Source organism: Coptis chinensis, chromosome 1 (assembly GCF_015680905.1).
Source record: "Coptis chinensis isolate HL-2020 chromosome 1, ASM1568090v1, whole genome shotgun sequence".
NCBI lineage: Eukaryota > Viridiplantae > Streptophyta > Magnoliopsida > Ranunculales > Ranunculaceae > Coptis > Coptis chinensis.
The window spans coordinates 69,630,799-69,653,444 of NC_141456.1; the positions used below are offsets into that span (position 1 = coordinate 69,630,799).

The following is a 22,646-nucleotide window of genomic DNA, read 5'->3' on the forward strand; positions in this document are numbered from 1 at the left end:
GGTCTAACAGCAATATTGTTAAGGGGTTAAAACTACAGTTTTGGGCTCTTATCACTAGTAAGGGAGAACCATAAAGAAAGCAAGAATAGTTAGGAAGTTTGAGATGGGAGATATTTTTGTTTTTTAGTTTAAGTGTTTTCAGTAAAAAATTGGCAGAAGATGGTTTAGAATTATGCAAATGGTGGTCTTTTTATAGTACTAAAAATTATAAAAATGAGGGAATTTAATGTTCATTATTAAGAAAATGAGGTAATTTAATGTTCATTAGCAAGAAAACGAGGGAATTTAATGATAATTATTCAAAAAACGAGGAAAGTTAATGAAAAAGTAATTCTTGGGCTTGATAAAGTTTTAGGTTTAAGTGATAATAAAGCTTAAATGCATGTTGGGTTGTGATCCAGTTGGTTGAATTTATTTATTGTTAATATGAATGTTTACATTGAGTAAATGTTACAAGGTTCATTACCAAAGTTGAATTCAAGAAAGGTGACGAGTTCGAATCCTAGTATCTGTACCAGGTCAAAGAAAATGGTGATCTGTAGATCCTCATCTCGATACCAAGTCAAAAATAAAGGATTGAAGACAAGGGTATCGAAAGTCGAATTTCCTTTTCAAAATATTACTAAGTATCAATTGATACTGCTTTTAAATGGAGTGGTATCGAAAGTCAAATTTTATTTTCAAAATATTATTAAGTATCAATTGATACTGCTTTTAAGTGGAGTGGTATTGAAAGTCGAATTTTCTTTTCAAAATATTACTAAGTATCAATTGATACTGCTTTTAAGTAGAGTGGTATTGAAAGTCAAATTTTCTTTTCAAAATATTACTAAGTATCAATTGATTATGCTTTTAAGTGGAGTGGTATCGAAAGTCGAATTTCCTTTTCAAAATATTACTAAGTATCAATTGATACTGCTTTTAAGTGGAGTGGTATCAAAAGTTGAATTTCCTTTTCAAAATATTACTAAGTATCAATTGATACTGCTTTTAAATGGAGTGGTATCAAAAGTCGAATTTCCTTTTCAAAATATTACTAAGTATCAATTGATACTGCTTTTAAATAGAGTGGTATCGAAAGTCGAATTTCCTTTTCAAAATATTACCAAGTATCAATTGATACTGCTTTTAAGTGGAGTGGTATCGAAAGTCGAATTTCCTTTTCAAAATATTACTAAGTATCAATTGATACTGCTTTTTAAGTGCAATGGTATCGAAAGTCGAATTTCCTTTTCAAAATATTACTAAGTATCAATTAATACTGCTTTTAAGTGGAGTGGTATCGAAAGTCGAATTTTCTTTTCAAAATATTACTAAGTATCAATTGATACTGCTTTTATGTGGAGTGGTATCGAAAGTCGAATTTTCTTTTCAAAATATTACTAAGTATCAATTGATACTGCTTTTAAGTAGAGTGGTATCGAAATTTAAATTTTCTTTTCAAAATATTATTAAGTATCAATTGATACTGCTTTTAAGTGGAGTGGTATCGAAAGTCGAATTTCCTTTTCAAAATATTACTAAGTATCAATTGATACTGCTTTTAAGTGGAGTGGTATCGAAAGTTGAATTTTAATTTCAAAATATCACTAAGTATCAATTGATATTGCTTTTAGTTGGAGTGGTATCGAAAGTCGAATTTTTAATTTCAAAATATTACTAAGTATAAATTGATACTGCTTTTAGTTGGAGTGGTATCGAAAGTCAAATTTTAGTGCAAAAGATAAAGGTTACTAACAGATATAATGTAAATATTAAACAAGCCAAAAGGAGAAAAAGATATCTATTTCATATATCGAACCAAGTTTAAGAAAAGAAGATAGGTCATTGTATCAATATTACAAATAGAGCCAAATTTCATCTCGGGGTGGAATTGTCATTTTGACTAAGGTTGCATCTGGATTCAAGATCTAAGCCGATACCAGAAAGCATATCGATTCCCTCTAAGGTAGAGGAATCAAGTTGAAATGTTGCAAGATCGAAAGGTGGGATAGCAACAGTCTCATTGGGATTAGTTTTACCCACGTCATCTGTGTCATTGGTTTTCTCAGTCTCGATAGCCTCAATGATAGGGATAGCAGATTCGACAACGTCTTTCTCAAGATCAAGGGCAGCAATTTCGGACGGGATATCGCTCTCATCATCAAAATCAAGGTTGTGTTCAGTGATAACATCAGCAAGAAGATATGATCTAAAACTCTTCATAGTGGAAACACAATATTTCATATTCTCTTCAGCAGTAACCAGCTCGAGATTAGCTTTTTTAAGTTCTACCTCAAGACCAGTTTTCTTTGTTCTTTCTTGTTCGAGTTTCTTCTCCATATCAGCATAAAAGTTATTCATTTTCTTAATCAACTCGGTATTCTCATCAACAAATCTCTTCATATCGGCATGCACAGCATCACGAGCGGTTTCAGCAGCATTGAGTTAGGAGCGGGTGAGAGCATGTTGGTTCTTTTCTTCTTCAAAAGAATGTTGGAGTTTTTCTTTCTTTTTTCTCAATTTGTCATTTTCATCCTGGAGAAGGCGGAAGTTACTCATATCGTGTTCAAACTGACTGACAGCAGCAACTTTAGCCTCGAATCAAGATATAGTAGATGAGTACATTATAAATAATGGGCAAACCGAGATAAGAATAAGGCCAAAGGTATATACTTACTTTTTAGAGAGAAGAACACAAAATTTGAAATCGTTAAGTTGTGGCGATTTCAGCCATCGCTGATCTATCTCGAGGAAGAATTGTATTCATAACAAGGGCTTCTCTAAGTCCAGAAGTCGAAGGATCAGAAAATAGAGAAGTAGATTTCAGAACCTTTTTCTTGTTTCGAAGGACAAAATCATCCACAAAAACTTCAGATGGAGAAGAAGAGCCAGAAGCAGTGGACGGAATAGTGGGTTTATTAGTGGCTGGAATAGCTGATGATTTGGAGGTCACAAGGATAGGTGTAATAGTGGTGGTAGTTTTTGCAGCCTTAGTCACCTTCGAGGTTGGTGGCGCTTCAGTGGAACAAGGTTCTTTTCTTTTCTTTTGATGAAGACCAGTATCGACATTTTTTTCTTTGGGAGAGATAGGAGCCAGGGAGGAACTGCCACCTGTTGATTTTTTTGCATTCAAAAACTTGTTCAGGGATTTGGTTGATTTGTCTTAAACATGAGGAATGCGAGATGCCATATCTGTGTACAATAAGCAGTGGTGATCAAACACATCTTGCAAAAGTGGATAATTATAGAAGTCTAGAACTTCTTGTTTGATTTTGGGAAAGAGATTTTCAGTCATTTTAAAACCATTTATCATATAATCAAAATAACATCGAGGAGTGTTAACAGGCAATTCAGAAGAATCAAAAAAATTTCTAAATCCTTTTTCAAACGAGCAAGGTTGTAATGAAAATGGAGCAGCTTTAGAAGGTATAACAGGTTGGGAAGGTGAAGGATCTTGACCTCGGAGCACATTACTCTTTAAAGTATACAAAGGAGCAACATAATTGTCGACATCTTGTAAATCGACATTCGAAGCTGGATTTCCATATTTATCAGCACCAGTTCGAGCAGTTATTTATTCATCAATGCCTCTCAGAAGATCCATAACTCTAAAAGATTCTCCACGACTTCTCAAAGTCGCAGGTTTTAATGCTGAAACAAGGGCATAAGGATAGGCCAGTCAAATGAAAAATCTGAGATCGAGTGTCAAAATTTTGTGGCAAGACTTGGGATCATAGATTATGTACCTCTAAGATTAAAAATGTGGTGTACCAAGGAAGGAATAGCAATAGAAGCAAATGACTCCCATTGACCAGATACAATGATAGGATATAATGGCCATCTAAAGTCACTATCTCAATTTACTCTTATGATACCTGGTCGGTTGCTTCGTTTCTTGGGATAAAAATATCCACTAGGCTCAGATATACCATATTTGTTTTTCTCGGTGCGTTCGACAAAGGTATAGTGGTTTTGAATGTCGATAAGCTGGATTCTTTAGGATCTCCACACACCGGGTTCAAGATGAGAATTATAATAGTTGCAAATATACAGTAGTCTCCAAAAATGGCCAGTGCCTTGGCCAGGAGAGATGGCCAGGTGGTTCAGTACCTCTCGATCGAGGTCAGGTAAGGGGAGTCACAAACCAGCAGCTAGTTGCCCAACAGGGATGATCATTGTCTGGGCTTCGCCACTTTGGCATTTGGTTCCTCTCTTACATCCAACGTAGTGTCGAAGAGTGATATTATATGGTATCTGATATGCAGCTTTAATTATGTCTAAGTTGGGTCTTTTTGGAAGGTATGGATTCAACCCACTGCTTCATATATGCTGTGATCTTCCATGATTTCGCACTCTAACTCTGAGGCCACAGTCTCGAAAGGATGGCGTGATAAGCCATCAACAAGATACGATGGGCGCCAAGCTGGTTCATCAGCCTCAGTCCTTTGCGATGTTGAGGTTGAAGAAGAAGAGCTGTTTCGAAGTTGCAAACTCAATACCATCATTCGACATATTGGTATCACTAGAAACAATAAATTTTTTATTAGAATTGTATCCTTCATCGGTATTACTATCATTATACTCAGTATAATTGTATAATATTTTATTTGTTATACTCATATCAAGGTTGTGTGGTGACAATGTCGGGTTTCGAGGTGAGGATGTGTGTCTCAAAAGCATAGGTTCTTGACGTTGAAGCCAGGATTGTTTCGAGAGTGTTCGCCTAAAATTAACACAGCAAGTTTTTCTCCTAGCCATACTGAAACATATCAAAATATATGATTCAAAAGTCTAGTTAGTATAAATGGTTGTGTAAATAAAAAAATCAAGTTTAAAAACCCTAACCCTAACCCTCTTAAAATCAAGAAAAGAAACAGACATGATATTCAGAAATAATAGAGTGAAAGGAAAAAGATTATGATAGCAAATAAGTATATTAAAGTTTATTTTAACTAACCTGTCAAGTTTAGAAAGATCTGATGAATAGGACAGCGAGTAAGTCCAAAGTGAAGCTTTTCAGGACGTTAATGGTGGTGGGGTTTGAATGTCTCAAGCTTTTTTGGGAATAAAAGAAGAAAGAGAAAGCAAAAGAAACTTTTTATAGTTGATATTTTGATCTGACTTTTCAATTCTAACAATAACCGCTTGGAAATTTGAATTTTGGGTTTTTTCCCAGGTTTCTCGAAACATTCAAATTTTCGAGATAGAAATTTGAAAGTTTCGAGAGGGGAGATATCGTGGGCAAATATTGCCAGCCCGATATTCCAGCCCAAATATTGTGTTTAACTAGAAATATCGACATGACTGTCAATATTTCGCACATAAATTTAGATGTTGCAGGTTCAAAGCGGGAAAAAGAGGAAGAAGAAGAGAATGGACACGTGGCAGGAAATGATTGGGCAAAACTACAATGGGAACACTATATAAAGACTGGAAGGATGAAGAAATAGGAGATTGGATTCATTCTAGAAAAACTGTAAACACACACACACACACACACAGAGAGAGAGAGAGAGAGAGAATATTGTAACAGCCATTGTGATTAATAATCAAAGTTTATTTCTTTATCATTTCAATTCTAAATCTTCATCAGTTCATTGACAATTAGATAGTTCTCTTGATCACTACAGATTTAGTTGACGGGTCTTAGTCTATGTCCAGTATATTGCTACTGAGCCTAGTCTAATCGATTGTGGCCCCAACTGCTACTGAGCACTGTTAGAATATTTGTATGAAAACAGCAACTAGAGTAGAACAGAAGGAACATTAGACGAATAGTGAACAACCAAGGCGTGGATTAGGCTATCTTTAAGGAAAGATTTTGACCCTTCCAGTGGTGCAGAAAGGCAACAGTGGCGTCTTCATCACAAGATACAATGGTTTAGTAGGCTAACTTGCACTCAAATAGGCTGCTCTCTAGAACGGTAGTATAACTCTCTCTGGCGGCTAACATTAAGAAGTGAAGAAGAAAGGTAGCAATAGTAGCTTGGGTTTAGAAGTGCGAGATGTGTTTCTCTCTTAAATACCTCTTATGGACGCAAAGTCCCTGTTTATATAGAGGTAAGTTCGTCTATTTCCAAAACAAATAAAGACTCCTATTTGGAATAGACACTCAGTTTCCAAATCAGAGAATGACTCCTACTGGGAATAGTAATTTGAAATACTAATCATCAAGAGATTCCAACAATCCCCCACTATTTCAAAATACTTATAGTCCCCCACTGTTTTGGAATAGGATATGACAAAAGAAATGGGTTTACGAAATGCCAGAGAGAATCGAAAAAGCAATGCCTAAGATACTGGTGCTTTATGGGCTTGAACCAGTTATAGGGTAACATGTCTTATAATACGTGAAAGTGGTGGATTATAAAATCTTTGAACCAACATTCCCTTGTAGTAAAATAGATCACATGCACCCGCACTACTCTTTCATTATATGCCAGTTCTACGGTGTTGCGCTTTTTGGCTCTGCGCTGCCTGTGTTCCATGAATGCTCTAGAGTACTTGCCCGAATACTCATAAGAACCGACCCAGTTCTACATTCACATAGGTGGATATCCATCAAGTGTACATTGCAGTTAAAATACACTATCTCATTATAAAATGGACTATGGACTCCAATAAGAGTAAAATAACTCATCCTTACTCATTGCATTCGAGTTATACAAAGTATACAAAAATACTATCTCGTCATAGGGTGGATTTCCATCAGGTGTACATTGCAGTTTAAATACACCACCTCATTAAAATATGCGCTATGGAATCCAATAAGAGTTAAATAACTTATCCTTACTCACTGCAATTATAGTTATACAATGTATACTATAGTACCATCTAGCCATAGGGTGGGACGTCTCATAAAATAAGACGATAGTACTGTTGGACGATGAAGTGACTTGTTTTTCCCTTTGAACCTACTTCATGGGATTGCCAATCACATAGGTAGGGTTGTCGTCAGTGTCGCCCTATATATGGGCATAAGTCCCAACCCCCTCGACGTATAACCACTTGCCTCCAAATAAGTGGTGCGGCCAGACATGTGGCCAAACTAAGTCGGACCTAACATAATCTCTAGCAGCTGCTTGATTAAGTTATATCTCAAATTTATATGTATTCTTTTCCTATTGCACATATTTCTTTATGTCTTAGCTATTGCAATGAGACAGTTGCAAAGCATATACACATCAGGAGGCTATTTAGAGCCAATGGGAAGATTTGCCAAGAGGTTGCTAACCCATTCAGCATCATCACATGCCTTTTCTAAGGCGATTAGCTTGGATGATATCCAAGACACTCAATTTCCACCAAGGGTAAACACATAAACATTACTGGATCCAGTTTATAACACATTACCTTTCCAACAATGATGGAAATCTACTGAATATAAGTCCATAATCAATGGCTCCGCTATAGTACTTGGATAATCTGATAATATACATCCAATGTTCCTTATAAGAACAATGGATTATCAACTCAGTATGCCATTAATATAGGCAATGTCATGTCTCACATATATAATCCATCAAGTACAATAGGCTACCAATGATATATATTGACATATTTAGTATGAGAAAAACAAGTAGATTAATTTTTCATAAGATGGATATTTGCGACAATAGGTGTTAACACATGCTTACTATCATAATACCCATACTTTTCAATGAAAAATATTTCTACTAAGTACTATAGCAACATAATGAGACCAACATGAGTTTTAATTCCTATATTCACCAGTCATTCAATTTTGTAGTTCCCGAAATTCCCCTATAAAATCCGGCCGGTCTGGTTTAAGGTACGTTGTGGGCTTCAACCATATTCAAACGTCAACATCTTAACAACTGAATATAGCAGTTACATAAATGAGTTTAACAACATAATGAACTATCATTTCCAATGATGGTCTATTATGTGTTTCAAATAGGAATTTCTCTGTCTCATACATATTCTCAATGCTAGCACTCATGATATTAAATCATCTAAACAAAGAGAGATTAACACATATGTCTTGCTTTACTCTAAAGAAAGTACACGTCTTTATCAACAACGGTACTTTGACATCCATACGACACCAATATGTTGTTGAATTGCTCATACCATTTATAGGAGCTTGAATTAACTCATACAAAGATTTAACTAAATTGTGTACCTTAAGCTCATCACCTAGCACTACTTGGTATTGTAGTTCCTCACAACCATTCAACTAGAGTCTTTAGAATTCTGAAGAAGAAATTCAAGTTACATGAGCAAGGTTCCAAAATAGTATAAATCTTTTCTCTGAGTGAAACCCCTTAGCTATTATTATTAGCCTTGTATTTTGCAATACAACTATCACGTTTTAGTTTTCTCTTGAAGATCCAATTCAACCTATAGATCCCCCAATAGGTATATTAACTATCTCCCCTTAATGATTTGTGTAAATCAAGAGTCTAGTTTAGAGGAGTTGTATCCTTCAAAAAGGACACTTCTCATAGACAGACAACTTCTTTATAGGTTAATGAATCTTCTCCAAGAAACATATAAACGGCATCACCATGAATGGTAGATATACTCACTACTAGTCTTCCAAATTTCTTGTTTAGAAATTATGGGATTCTCTTATATAGCTCATTATAAACATTCAACCACTCTATGCCAATTTCACAGAAAACACAACCTCAAATAAAATTAGCATATAAGACATTCAATAATAGTGTGGTATCTACAAGATTGTTATCACTCATGACAACTGAAAATAAACATCACTATTATGAGTTTCACCAATGAACATCTACTAGATAGTTATAGGTCTAAAAAAAAACTTCTTTTAGATTCATTCACAATTGCCTTGGCAAGACACCCCCCACATTTTAAAGCATTTTTGGATAAGCCTAAAACCTTTCCATACTTTGTAGTTCAGTATCTTTCCAGTTATCTTGTAAGGTAAACTATGGTAAAACAGTGTCATGCATATGGGTCACAACCACCCCACAATTCAATGGTTACTCAACCTAATCAAACTTACATGCAAAACACATTATACCACTACAAACACTAAAAGAAACAACAATAATAATATACACTCTTATGACAAGAATATATTTTACTCAAGTCTATGATTATGGATATATTAAACATAGTTATATTATGTTCATGCTATCTATATGAAAGGAAATCCACAAATGATTCTAATGAATTTTAAAGAATAGAAGAATTAGATGAAAAAGGATTTACCCAAGATAATATCATTATCATTCTTCTTTTAATTATTCAACATTCCAACTTATATAGTGAGACAATCCACGCACTTGTACATCACCTTGGCTATTTATTCATAGTTATAGGAGGATAATATCTAATAAGACAATCTACAAGTGTTACATCTCTTTGTCTAAAATAGTCACTGGAGGATATTGTCTAAGAAGACAATCCATAACCTTACATCTCCTTGATTAAATTAGGTTTATGAGGATATTGATTGTTTCCCATATTGTTTCCTCTCGTAGACAATGATGCTCATTATTTAATAATATATGACATTATTAAGGTTCATGCCAATGTTAAATAATGCATTCATGCCAAACATGATTAATATCATATCATAGGTTCAGGAAAAGTAAACTTTAAATATACCCCTCATAACAAAAGGTATATGATATTAAGCAAATCTAGCCACTGAATATGCAAAACAACTGAGGACTCCACCTCCTCTTCTTACATGAGCTCAAGTAAGATAGAATACATTATCAACAAGACCTCAAGTACTACCATAACATCAAATGGCTCTACCCATTAATGTCTTCAACTAGAAAAAATTTACCAATAAACTATCATCAAATTCAAAGTAAATCCACGATGATTAATATTCAAAGCTGGCATGTTACAAAACATTAACATATGTTATATTATATATAAGCTACAAGTTACTTCATCTAACATGTATTTTTACAATATTACAATTATAACCATCGTCTAACAACACGTACACTCAATAGAGATAAGCAATTATGCATTGAATACATTATAATTACTACCCAAGATTTGAGTGTGGTTGATATTAACTATCTTAAGGTCTCTCTTGGACCATCTACATACATCTACATATGTAAAAAATATATATATATATCAAACTACTTTTAACCAATTAATATTTTAGTGATAAACACGTATAATTTGTTGACTAGGTTATTAAATAAGTTTAAGCTTAAGGATTTTCCTCCTAAGAATAAAAACTAGCATGCAACTCAAGGTAAGAATATCATCATATAATCAAACCAAAACAATTGCAAAGAGTGAAAGAATACGATACCTAACCGATTGAAAAGCCGGATTACCATATTTTCCTCCTTCCAGAGAAACAATTCAAAAGAACTATAACACTGAACCAGCTTAGGACGAATTAGGTATCAAGTCTTATACCATTGGAAAGCTCTTTGAATCAGCTATCCAACACAAAAAGCAGATTTCAAAACCGAGCTCTGAGCTGAATGTTATAACAGTTTCCGTAACGAGTAACACAGCTGTCAAAAAGACAAACTTTGACGTTTTTCTTGATAGAAATCTCAGATTTGACTCCCACAAACGTAGGAGAAAGGTCTACAACCATATAAGGTTTGATAAACTACAAAAGATCAATAAAAATTCAATCTTTAATTGGTATCATGATATAAAGTCCACTATTGAATATATATTCACCCTTGGTGGAGGTGCAGTCGCTTGGAAATCTTCTAAACAGACCTTGATAGCTCGTTCAACCATGGAGTCCAAGCTTATTGCTTTAGATAAAGCAAGTCTTGAGAGGATTTTTATGAAATTTATTGACTTAGAAACCTCTTGGCAGATCTTCCTATTGGTACAAAACCGCCTCCAGCCTATACCTATGCATTGTGATTGTCGATATTGCCGCGAATAGCATATTAAGGCAAAGAGCAAATTGTATAATGGGAAAGCAGACATATACATCCGAGACTATATCTATAAAGCAAAGACACTAATTCCACGCTAAAAAAATTAGATTGTTGGAATCTGAGTTGTGACAAACATCCAAAGTCAAACTATTGCCAAAGTCAAACCGTCCTGGCCAAAGTCAACCGGTTAGAAGTCAAAGTCAAACTGCTGCTGTGGTTAGAAAGGTGGTCAGATTTTGTGAGGTCAGAGTTAAATTTGGCCGATCCTCTGACCAAACCGCTTAGCAGGAGGCAAGTGGTTGAGACGTCGAGGGGGATGGGACTTTTGCCTAAGATAGAGGGCAGCACTGACGGCAACCCCACCTATGTGATTGGAGATCCCATGAAGTAGGTTCAAAAAGAAAAACAAGTCACCTAGTCGCTCTAGTATGCTATCGTCTTTTTTTAGATGTCCCACCCTATGACGAGATAGTATTTTTGTATACTTTGTATAACTCGAATGCAATGAGTAAAGATGAGTTATTTTACTCTTATTGGAGTCCATAGTCCATTTTATAATGAGATATTATATTTTAACTGCAATGTACACTTGATGGATATCCACCTATGTGAATGTAGAACTGGGTCGGTTCTTATGAGTATTCGGGTAAGTACTCTAGAGCATTCATGGAACACAGGCAGCGCAGGGCCAAAAAGCGCAACACCGTAGAACTGGCATATAATGAAAGAGTAGTGTGGGTGCATGTGATCTATTTTGCTTTTGTGTAGAACTGGCACAACACAGTAGAACTGCTTTTGTGTTTGGAGGGAGGACTCACCCAAAGCCACACACGCGATCTTTAGATAAAAGCACATGATTTTAGAAACCATTGGTACAAAAATATGAATGAGTCGGGCTTGGGCTTGGGCTTATTGTTGTGTCTAGTGGGTAGTGGCTTTCACCAATTGCCTAAACTTGTTTTTGTTTTTGCTTCAGTAGCAAATTTCGGTATTCTATTACGAGTTGGTCTCTCTTCCTTATCTATTTAAGAGACTGACTGCTGTGACCGACCTAACCTCTATATAAACAGGACTGTACGTCCATAAAGGTATCTCACTCAAATAGAACTCGTGAAACCCATAAGAGAAACAGAACTCGCGTCCTACCATTCTCTTATTCTTCTCTTCTTACTATAGTCGCCAGAGAGAGTTATACTACCGTTCTAGATGATAGGGTTATATACTAAAAGCATCACTTTTGTATTAGCTCTAATTCTTTATATTTTGAATGAGAATCATATGGGCAAATGTTATGCATATTATATATGTTATTAGTTATATGCATGTGTCTAATACTTTATGTTGTAGATGATATGGTGTGTGATGATACACAGAATATCATATCATCAGTACCGTATAAAGTATAAGTAAACGTTCACAACCTAAATGGATTTAGACAGACCATTGGTACGGTTGTAGTATAATCTGGTATTAGTCTATCTTAACTATAGGATTACACTAGTACACTTTGTGTGTATTGAACAGGACCAAGTGAGGTTGTTTCTCTTTATACTAACTATATAAGAGAACAAACACCTCTGTTATTATGGATGTTTGTCCTCTTAATCCGGATATAATAATGGGCACTTACGTGCATTGTACATTGCTTTAAATCATCAATGAGTGAGATTCATTTGTGAATCAACAAACTCGATGGATTGGGTAATGACATTGTATGTAAGGTGTGCTATTGATTATAAAAGGAACTGTGATCCCCAAGAAGTCGGTGATGATGTCCCCTCGAGGAGCTCATAGGGATTGTCATGTAAACCATGCAGGTGGATTTGATTCGACATAACAATGAGGTTGAGTGGTACTACTCAAGGACATAAGAAGTTGATTAATATAGTTGTCAGTAACTTGACTTAATCAACGGGCATTCGATATTTTAAACACGGGGAGATCAACGAGCATATAATATGGAGCCTATAAACGTAACACGTAATTTGGGATTAGGGCGGTAGTGCAACAATGACCATTAGTGGAATAAGTCATTTGTTGACAGACTTGGGCCGTGTGTTCTGGGAGAACATGGGAAGCCCAAGCCCGTTAGGAGGCCCAATCCTAATTTTTTCTCATGGTCCCTGTTGTAGCCTATAAATAGAAACCTCTTTCTCTGGCCATTTTTCTCAAGGTTTTGCTAAAGAAAAGTAGATCTAAAAATTGGTTCCAAACTTTGTGAGTGAGAGAGGCCAAGAGAGAAAGAAGAGGTTGGAAGATCATTGCCCACACAACGTCCACTCTGTGCATAGGAATACAACAGAAAATCAAGAGGTTGCTGATTCTGGATTCTCAGAGTTATCACAGCTGATCTACATGTATGTTTTCCAATCAAAATCGTGAACACCATTAATTCCGATACGCATGGTTTTCACGGTTTGTAAAATTTACATTATGAAATAACGGTTCCTACACTAGAGAGCAGCCTGTTCGAGTGCAAGTCAGACTGCTAAACCATTGTATCCTGTGAAGAAAACTCCACTGCTACCTTTCTGCACCACTGGAATGGGCGAAATCTTTCCTTAAGGACAGCCTAATCCGCGCCTTGGTTGTTCCTTGTTACTGTTGTCATTGTCTCTTCATTGTTTTCTTTATTCGCATCCAACAATCTTAAGGAAAGAATCAAGATGTCTACATCAGCAGACACACCAAACAAAGAAACCAATTCAGGAGTCATGGAGGTTACTTCGACTATGAGAGATGCTACTCATCTACTAAATGCTCGCAACTTACCCAATATGTTAAAGATTGAATCTTTCAACAGTTCACACTTCAAGCGATAGAGAGAAAGGGTGTACTCAGCCCTAGATGTACTCAACTATGCAAAGTATCTCACTGATACAACACCTATGGAGGGTTCTAATGATTTCGAAAGAAATCAAGCTGTTTGACTCAATGGGAATAAGATATGTCGTCATGCTATTTTGAGTACTTTGTCTAATGAAATTTTTTATATTTATTGTTCAAATAAGAATACATATGATATATGGGAGAGTTTAAACAAAAATTACATAATAGAGGATGTTGGTACTTAAAAATATGTTGTTAGGACTTTTCTAAAGTTCCAGATGAGAGAGGATAGAGATGTAACGTCTCAAATCCATGATTTTCATGTGATAGTTAATGATTTGAAAACTGAGGGTATTGATTTATTCGAAACCTTTGTTGCTGGATGTTTGATTGAGAAACTCCCTGAATCTTGGAAACACTATAAGAATAGTATGAAGCATAAACGTAAGCAGATGACTCTTGAGGATGTGATCATTTACATTCACATAGTGAAAAAGAACAATACTCGGGATGAAGTGTTGTCTAAGAAATTTCATTCCAAAGCCAATATCGTTAAAGGTAATCCTAGCAAATCCAACAAAAACTCTAAAAAGCATACCACGCCTTGGTTGTTCACTGTTCGTCTACTATTCTTTCTGTTCTACTCTAGTTACTGTTTTCATACAAATATTCTAACAATCTTAAGGAAATATTTCGCCCCTTCCAGTGGTGCAGAATGGTAACAGTGACGTCTTCTTCAAAGGATACAATGGTTTAGCAGGCTGACTTGCACTCGAACATGCTACTCTCTATAACCGCAGTATAACTCTCTATTGCGGCCAACAGTAACAAGAGAAGAAGAAGGACAGCAACAGTAGCTTGGGCTTAGAATTGGTAGATGTGTTTCTCTCTTCAATAGCTCTTATGGACGGTCCTATTTATATAGAGGTAAGTTCGTCTGTTTCAAAAACAAATAAAGACTCCTATTTGAAATAGACACTCGGTTTCTAAATCAGAGAATGACTACTGGGAATAGTAATTTGAAATACTAATCATCAACCAACCAACAAGCACAAGGTAGTCCTGAAGAAAAGAAGAGCAGCAAGTGACCGCTCTCCTCTAACTGAGAATTGTGGACATGGCAAACGAGAAAAGTGGAGAAGAGAACAACTTGTGCTGCATTTCTCATTTATTCTACAAAACCGCCTCACTAAACCCCAACAATATTTCCGTTATACACGCGTCGGCTGGAGCTCAAATTTGCAGACAGTTTCGCCCCCACGACATCAACAATAATAATCTCGACAACATATTATTAGACTACAACTCATATCGCGAATCTCATTCCAACCCATATTTAAAAGGAGACGAATTCTTCACTTATTCAGACGTTCTCTCTTCTGTCCAGTCTCTCAGTTATCGAATTAGCCACGTCATCGATAATCCTGACGACCCCCCTTACTTAATCAGACCCCCCCAAGGTTAGTGTTATATACTGACACGTCATCAATATGTAGAATTATTATTGAATTTATTTATTATTATTACTGCAGATTGTATTGTTAATGATGAATGCGTAGAAGAAATTGGTGGGCCACGTATAATTGGAATATATATGGTGCCTAGTGTTGAATACATTGTTGCACTTCTTTCGGTACTAAGATGTGGAGAAGCATTTTTACCATTAGATCCTTCATGGCCTAAACAGAGGATATTGTCTATTATTTCTTCATCCAAGGTGGCTTTGATTGTTAAGAGTAAATCATGTTTTACAGCAACTGAAGATTTTCAGCTTGAGGAATCTGATTGGTTAGTGGAACAAAGTAGTTGTCCTGTTTTAGAAATGTCTATGAAAGAGAATCGTGAAAAGGTGTTCGGGTGTTCCGAGTTAGTTTGGCCTTGTCAGAGTATGAGAAAGAGAAAGTTTTGTTATTTGATGTACACTTCTGGATCAACTGGGAAGCCTAAGGGTGTATGCGGCACTGAGATAGGTAATCATACTCATTTTGCTCTTATCGCTGCTATATATCATAGCAAAACAAACGATATTGGCTATTGAATTGGGTGCCTTAGGCATTGTTTGTTCTGTACTATCTAACACTAGCTTCAGCTAAAGTGTGATATTATGCATCATTTTATATCCTTGATGTAGTAAACTTTTGGCAGTTACCCTTAGACAGATTTCTGTGCATACCAATATAGAAACATCTTAGTTTTGACTAGTGTAAGTTTTACTTAAGGTGGACACATGAACGCGTGCGTTGCATCTAATGCATAGCCTTCTTCAGAACGATTATGCAGTAGAAAGCCATGTTCCAAAAGTGTTAGAAGTATTGGTTATGGGTCCTTAGTGTAAGCTTTAGGAAATTTAGTCCCAGATCGGTCAATTTTGTTTAGGTTTTTTAAAGTTGGAAAGAAGTCATTAGCAATTAGTATCACAATAGAAAATGCTTACATGGTAGGTACCCAAGTAGAAAGTATTAGTATAATGTATTTTACCTATCTTTTGTATGTTGTGAGAAGCATTAAGTGATGTAGGACAAAAATTATGATTTTGGCTACTAGCATTACTATGTTTTATAGTAGAACTAGGAATTGATTTAGTTAGTAGTTTATTTTTGTCTAGTAGAATTAGAACTGGTTTCCATTTTCAAATTACATGAAGTCCAAAGAACCAGATCTAGAAATATGGATTCTCTATTGTTTTGTAGAACCAACCGTTCTGATTATTATCAATTGAATTGAAGATTACTCTTCCAAATTTACCATTCTTATTATCTCTTTTCTTCTACACAGTATTCATCTGATTCTTGATCTATTGTTCTTATTCTTCGAAGTTTCTTATCTCACTTGTTCACATCTTTCTCCGATATCTATTGTTCTTATTCTTCAAAGTTTCTTATCTCACTTGTTCACATCTTTCTCCGATCGAGATCTCCACGTCTCGACCCTCGCAAGGCTTTGGGCAATTATATCTAGTCATTCACTAATTCTTAGTCATTTTGTATAGGAGACTCAAGTTATGTGGCCTAGTATCTGTCAATTATCTTAATATAAGTCCTGAACTTCAAGGTGAAAATGTAAATTTCCATTTTTTTCATAAAATTCTGATGTCATGGTAAATGAATTAGAGCGTGAAACATTTATTTTAGACTAGAAAGAAAGCCCGTTTTAATTGAGGTTTAAAACCCCTTTCATTTGGGGAGGGATCCCGTTTTAATAATTGACTTAATTTAGAAGCGTGATTCTTGTTTTAGTAGGAGAAAGATTCCCGATTTAATATAGAAATGCTAGAATTCCTTTTCCAATAGGGATACCGTTTTAATAGGAGATGATGTGGATTTTTAATAGAGCTTGAAAAATACATTGGGTGCGAGGATATAGATAGATATCAAATTCTATTGGCGTATTCTACTTGTGTACTTCAGGAATCTTTGTCAAATACTAAAACTCCAATGACATGATTTGACTGAATTGTATAATTAATATGAAACAATTAAAACTAGATTCCTCAAATATTACTTGGGTTGGTAACTGAGTTCTTTGTTTCAAGGTCTCTTGAATCGCTACTTATGGATGCAAGAGTTGTTTCCCTTACATGTAGAGGAAATTTTACTGTTCAAGACATCAATCAGCTTTATTGACCATCTGCAAGAATTTTTAAGTGGCATTCTCAGTTCTGTCCCTCTGGTTATACCTCCTTTTGAGGAGTTCAGAATAAATCCATTTTATATTGCAGAGTTTTTGAAGGTATGCATTCTATAATCTCCCTGTTGACATTATTGTTTCCTTGCTATTACAATGTTGATTCAGATATCTGTTACTTATTTTTATGCCCACACCTGGACTACTAATCATATATTCACTTTCTTATTGTGGTTATTTAGGTCTTTTATGAACCCTGTGATGACAAAATATAGATAAAACTATAGAAGTTAATTTATGGTAAGCTCACCTTAGGTAGATGCTAAGAAAATGGTTACAGCCACAAACACAAGTAAAAAACCACAATATTTTAGGTGATGTGGTCCATCTAGACCAATTGTACAATGTATTTCTAACATATTTAAAAACATCACCTGGACCCTTGGTTGTTTGTTAAAAAAAAGTCTGATGGTTACAACATGACGTTTGACTAGGATGATCCACATCCTCTCCTTCGTTTTCTAAGTGATGGTTACAAAAGGAGCCTTCATTAGCAATGTCCAACCCTTTACACCTTTGCCCAAGAAAAGTCATCCAAGTGAATGAAGTGACTTTTCACAGAGTCAACTTCACCCAAAATCTCGTGATGCGCCTAAAGCACTAAGGTAAGATGTCATTCCAAGTCAAGAGATAGCATCACCAAGTTCACAAGCAGCGAGTAAAATTTATATTATCACACATGAAAATGAGTTCTTTTTTGCCTAAGGCCTCAACCTAGTATTGGTAGAAAGCCAAAACTGAAGCCATCTTGATATTACAGCTAACCTTATCAATAGAAGAGAAGTTATCTTCAAAGATCCTTCTATTTCTTTCCAGCCGTAAGGACCAGCACAAAGCACATAGTAACACCTTCCAAGAAAAATTTCGTAATAGGAGATTGGAGATAACACACGACAAGCATAAAGTGTCAAAGAGTTGACCATCTAAGGTTTTTCGGACTCCTAAAGGTAATCAAGGATCCCATACTGCTTTGGTTGAAATAAACTCCCTGAAGAGATGCCGACTTATTTTCTCTTGCCACACCTAATGCACATTATGTGATGATTTTTCCTAATTTAGAAACACAAATATTTTGTTGATGATCAAAGAACAATGAGAAGTATTGGATCAAAAAGAAAAAGAGATCTAGAAGATAATGAGTTGAACTACGTTCTTTAACGGCTGCCTATGTATTATGTGAAGAGGAATCAAACTCAAAATGTAGTTTAACTATTCTATTTATAATAATAGATTAAGTTTCCTATAACTACTTGTAAGCTAAGTAATTAGTGTTTAACTAGGAAACAATCTCTTGTTAAGTCCTACCCAGACTCTTCTAGAAGCTTATGTTTCCCAAGTCAATAGGTCTGCTTTATTGACTTAAACAACAAATAAACATGTTCAGGTTCGGATTGAGAGTTGGAGTTCCGAACTAATCATTTCAGTTTCTCGGAAACCCAAGATCCCAAGATATAACAAGGTTCATAAGACAATAGTTTTGAGTGATTGATCTCATCTTTTTGTGAAATTGTTGTATATGCATTCAAAATCAGCCAAGGGGTGTATCACTTCACCGCAACTCTTCCTAAAAGTGGATTTGATCACCGGTGCTCACCTAGAGTTAGAATATCTGTTAGAGCAAGACGTAATACTGCAGGCACCACTGGTGGAGGAGCCACTTTTTGTAAGGATGGTCTAGGAGCTACCTACGTTGAGGAGGCTAGGGAAATGTTTTGAGGACCTGGACTTTAGCATGATTCTGGAAGAGTCACCTCTGATTGAAGCTCAAACTGCCAGCTGAAGCAGCATGTAGTTGAGATCAGCTAAAACTGTGATTGTTGAGGATCGGGCATTTCTTAGTCAAAATAGTCTATCACATTCTTATAGCAATAACTGGATATTGAAATTTTGAGGTTATTCTTAGATTTAAGCTCTAATCTTACTTAGATGTTGTGTGAACCCAGTTTGTACCCTTTAACCTCACACCTCCACTCTCCTCTGTCCTTCTCGAAGATGAGACTCCCTCTCCTTTGAACCTTTCAACTGAACCCATTTAGGGCTGCCTACGTACCCCCGACTTCCCGGGGGATCAAGCTGTGCCGCCCTAGTTCTCCTCTCTTTTTCTCCTTCTCATCTCCTCTTTCTCTCCTCTCGTAACCGCTCTCCCCTCTCTCTAACTGTCCACCTCTCGCATTACTTATCGCGGACTGGATACCGTATACCTGACTCCGGTTTCACTATCTTGCATCTTCTTGAGTCACTGAACCCCTCCTTGCCCTTATGTCTTTCTAGAGTCCACGTCCCTTTAATGTTTCGCGGACTGGATCCTATGCTCTCTCCCTTGTACCTTATGTTACCTCCATCCATGAGACGTGTCATCCTGATAGTCATGAATTTGGCCGATACAGATGTATTTTGTGACTGGGCGTCATCAAGTGCTTAGCAGACAAGCTTGTAGATTTTTTTTTTTTTATTTTATTGGTAAGCCTGTTTTAAATGAGATCAGTAACTCTTTGATGCTGGCGGGGTTTGAGCCCCAGACCTCTGATATCACCACCCAAAGGTTTTACCGACTTTGCTAGTCGGCACCTGCAACATGCTTGTAGTTAAGGACATAAGTTGTAACTTTGCCATGTAAATCTACTTTGAATTGAACAGGTTTCACGTTTAGAATCTTTTTTAGATGTTTGTGGATTTATATGTGATATTCAGTTTATAATGTTTATGATATGAAGAAACCCAGACAATTGGAGGAAATAGAATGTTATAACTATTTCCTTATGAGGCAGTAAAACATAAATTCAAGCTGTAATCCTCATTTTTTTAGCTGAAATTATGGTTTTTGTAGCAACTGAGAGTTCATGAACTTGCCATTTTGTTTAGCGAAAAAAAAAAAAAAAAAAAAAAACTGAACTTTGAATCTTGAACTTCACATTTTGTGATCACTAAAAAGTCTTGTAAGATCCCCTCTCTTGTCAGAGCTTTTTACCATCCTCTCTGAAGTGGAGATTTTCACATTAAAAGGAAAGGAAACCCTATCAACTTTTACTGACGTTTTTACTTTCTTCGAGTATGAATGGGGGTTCTAATAAATATTCCTTTATTCTGAAAGTTTTTCTCTGTTTTGTAGGCTTATCGAATATCCAGATTGATGATAGTTCCGTCCGTGATGAGAGCCATTCTTCCTGCTATGCAAAGTCCCCATAATATACGCGTACAGAGCTTTTTCAAAGTGTTAGTTTTCAGTGGAGAGGTCCTTCCTATTTCTTTGTGTCATGTGCTTCACAAGCTATTACCGAAGATCTCTATCTTAAATCTTTATGGAAGTACAGAGGTTAGAAGTGAATCTACTTTTCATGTTTCCTTCTCCAAATTGGTAAATATGAATACGAGTTGCATATGTTAGTTTAATGTTTGAATATTATAGGAAAAAATAGCCTTAATTTCACCAAAAGTCAATCTTTGTGTTTTCTTATGATTGTGTCTGCTGTTGCATTGCCTAAAGAGTAAGTTGTGTACCATTCTTGCGAGATTCAGATAAGGTGTGAACCTAGAAGTCACAGAGCATCTGTCTTTTCCAAAATTTTCTTGGACTCCATAGAGAAAGCTGTTAGTTTCTGCCACAATACCCTAATGGAAATAGCGGCAGCAGAATTTTAAGAACGTTTTGTATAATATGCTTCAGTTTGGATCCATAAATTATATGGCACATGTCAGCAAGAAACAAGGAATCTAAAACCATGAGAAGAATTGAATTTTTTCATGGTGTTGGACCACCATGAGTAGACTTATTTAATGATATATATTTGGTCGGTCTTTTTAGTACACAACTAGTACATTCCTAATTCTAGTTACGGGGTCTACTTTGTTTGTGTTTTTGTATTTTTCATCCTTTGCTCTATATGGTCTGATCTATCGGTGAACCTGATATTTAGTGAAGTACTCCGACTTTTAGAAGGTCGTCGACAGCATAACTACATGTGGCCTATACATAGGTACTGATGCAGAATTGCAGACCAATATTGTGTCTAGCATCATAAATACTGCAATGATTAACTAGTTTAATGCTTGGAAACACAGGCGGCGCGTCTACTTTGTTTGTGTTTTCGTATTTTTCATCCTTTGCTCTATATGGTCTGATCAATCAGTGAACATGATATTTGGTCAAGTACACCGACTTTTAGAAGGATTTCGACAGCGTAACTGCATGTGGCCTTATGCGTATACATAGATACCGATGCAGAATTGCTGTCCGATATTATGTCTAGCATTGTAAATACTGCAATGAGTAACTAGTTCAATGCTTGGAAACACAGGTGTCAGGTGACTGTACATACTTTGATTGCAAGAGGTTGCCAACGGTGTTGGAGACAGATGTACTTAGCAGTGTGCCAATCGGGACACCTATTTCTAACTGCGACATAATCCTCTTTGGAGAACCAAATGAACCAGATGAAGGTGAAATATATGTTGGTGGCTTATGCACATCGATGGAGTACTTTCTTGATCCGGCTGCTACGACTATGGATTATTTGAAGTTGTCTCAAGTCTCTGAACTTCGTAACAGTCGCCCATTCCTGGATAAGGAAAATCAGTTATATTTCAGAACTGGTGATTTTGCTAGAAGGCTTCATACCGGTGATTTAGTCTTTTTGGGGCGGAAAGACCGCACTCTAAAAGTTAATGGACAGCGTGTTGCTTTGGAGGAGATTGAAAATAATCTTAGGGAGCATCCAGATGTTGTTGATGTCGCTGTGATTTCTCATGAAAGTCAAAGCAAATGTGCATGTCTTGTGGCTTATGTAGTATTAAAAGGAAATGAAAAAATTCAGATGTTAGACTCACATTTTAGGAATTGGTTAGTCAAAAGGCTACCTCCAGCAATGATTCCAAATTGTTATTTGGCTATAAAATCATTACCGTTGACGTCTACTGGGAAATTGGATTATGCTTTTCTGTCAGATTCTGCATTTCTTTTAAAGCAGGTCAAAAGTAATTCTGATATTAGTCGTGGTGGTTACAGCCTTTTGCAAGCTATCAAAGAGGTTTGTGTTAGCTCTTTTACTCATTCTCTTGATTTCTTATCTGTAAAGAGAACTTTTTTTTACTGAGAAGTTCTTTTAACAAGATATGTAGCACAACACTATTACCAGTGACGAGTGTTAAATGTGCATATACAGGGGAAATTTTTAAGTCGTTAACCACATCATAGTTCCCATTTGCCGACCATTATATTTCCTGAAAAGTGTTGGATTAATAAAGCACTCTACAGTCTATGCTATTTATTCC

General features: G+C 35.9%; 1 protein-coding gene across 6 annotated transcripts in view; it reads left to right on the forward strand.

Annotated features, from left to right (window-relative positions):
* Window positions 1–14,597: 14,597 nt before the first annotated feature.
* LOC147525080 (AMP-dependent synthetase and ligase family protein) overlaps window positions 14,598–22,646 on the forward strand; it is a 31,363-nt gene continuing 23,314 nt past the window's right edge. For 5 of the 6 annotated variants that reach the window (XR_015221016.1, XR_015221014.1, XR_015221015.1 and 2 more), the window contains exons 1-5: window positions 14,645–15,154; window positions 15,227–15,664; window positions 17,227–17,423; window positions 20,488–20,691; window positions 21,674–22,402. Coding sequence is in view for 2 of the 6 variants with exons in the window: in XM_086605240.1 (XP_086461366.1) it covers window positions 14,812–15,154; window positions 15,227–15,664; window positions 17,227–17,423; window positions 20,488–20,691; window positions 21,674–22,402 (1,911 nt within the window). In the remaining 4 variants the exon portion in view is untranslated. Of the gene's footprint in view, window positions 15,155–15,226; window positions 15,665–17,226; window positions 17,424–20,487; window positions 20,692–21,673; window positions 22,403–22,646 lie in introns of all 6 variants that reach the window. The other variant, XM_086605234.1, reaches the window with a different exon arrangement.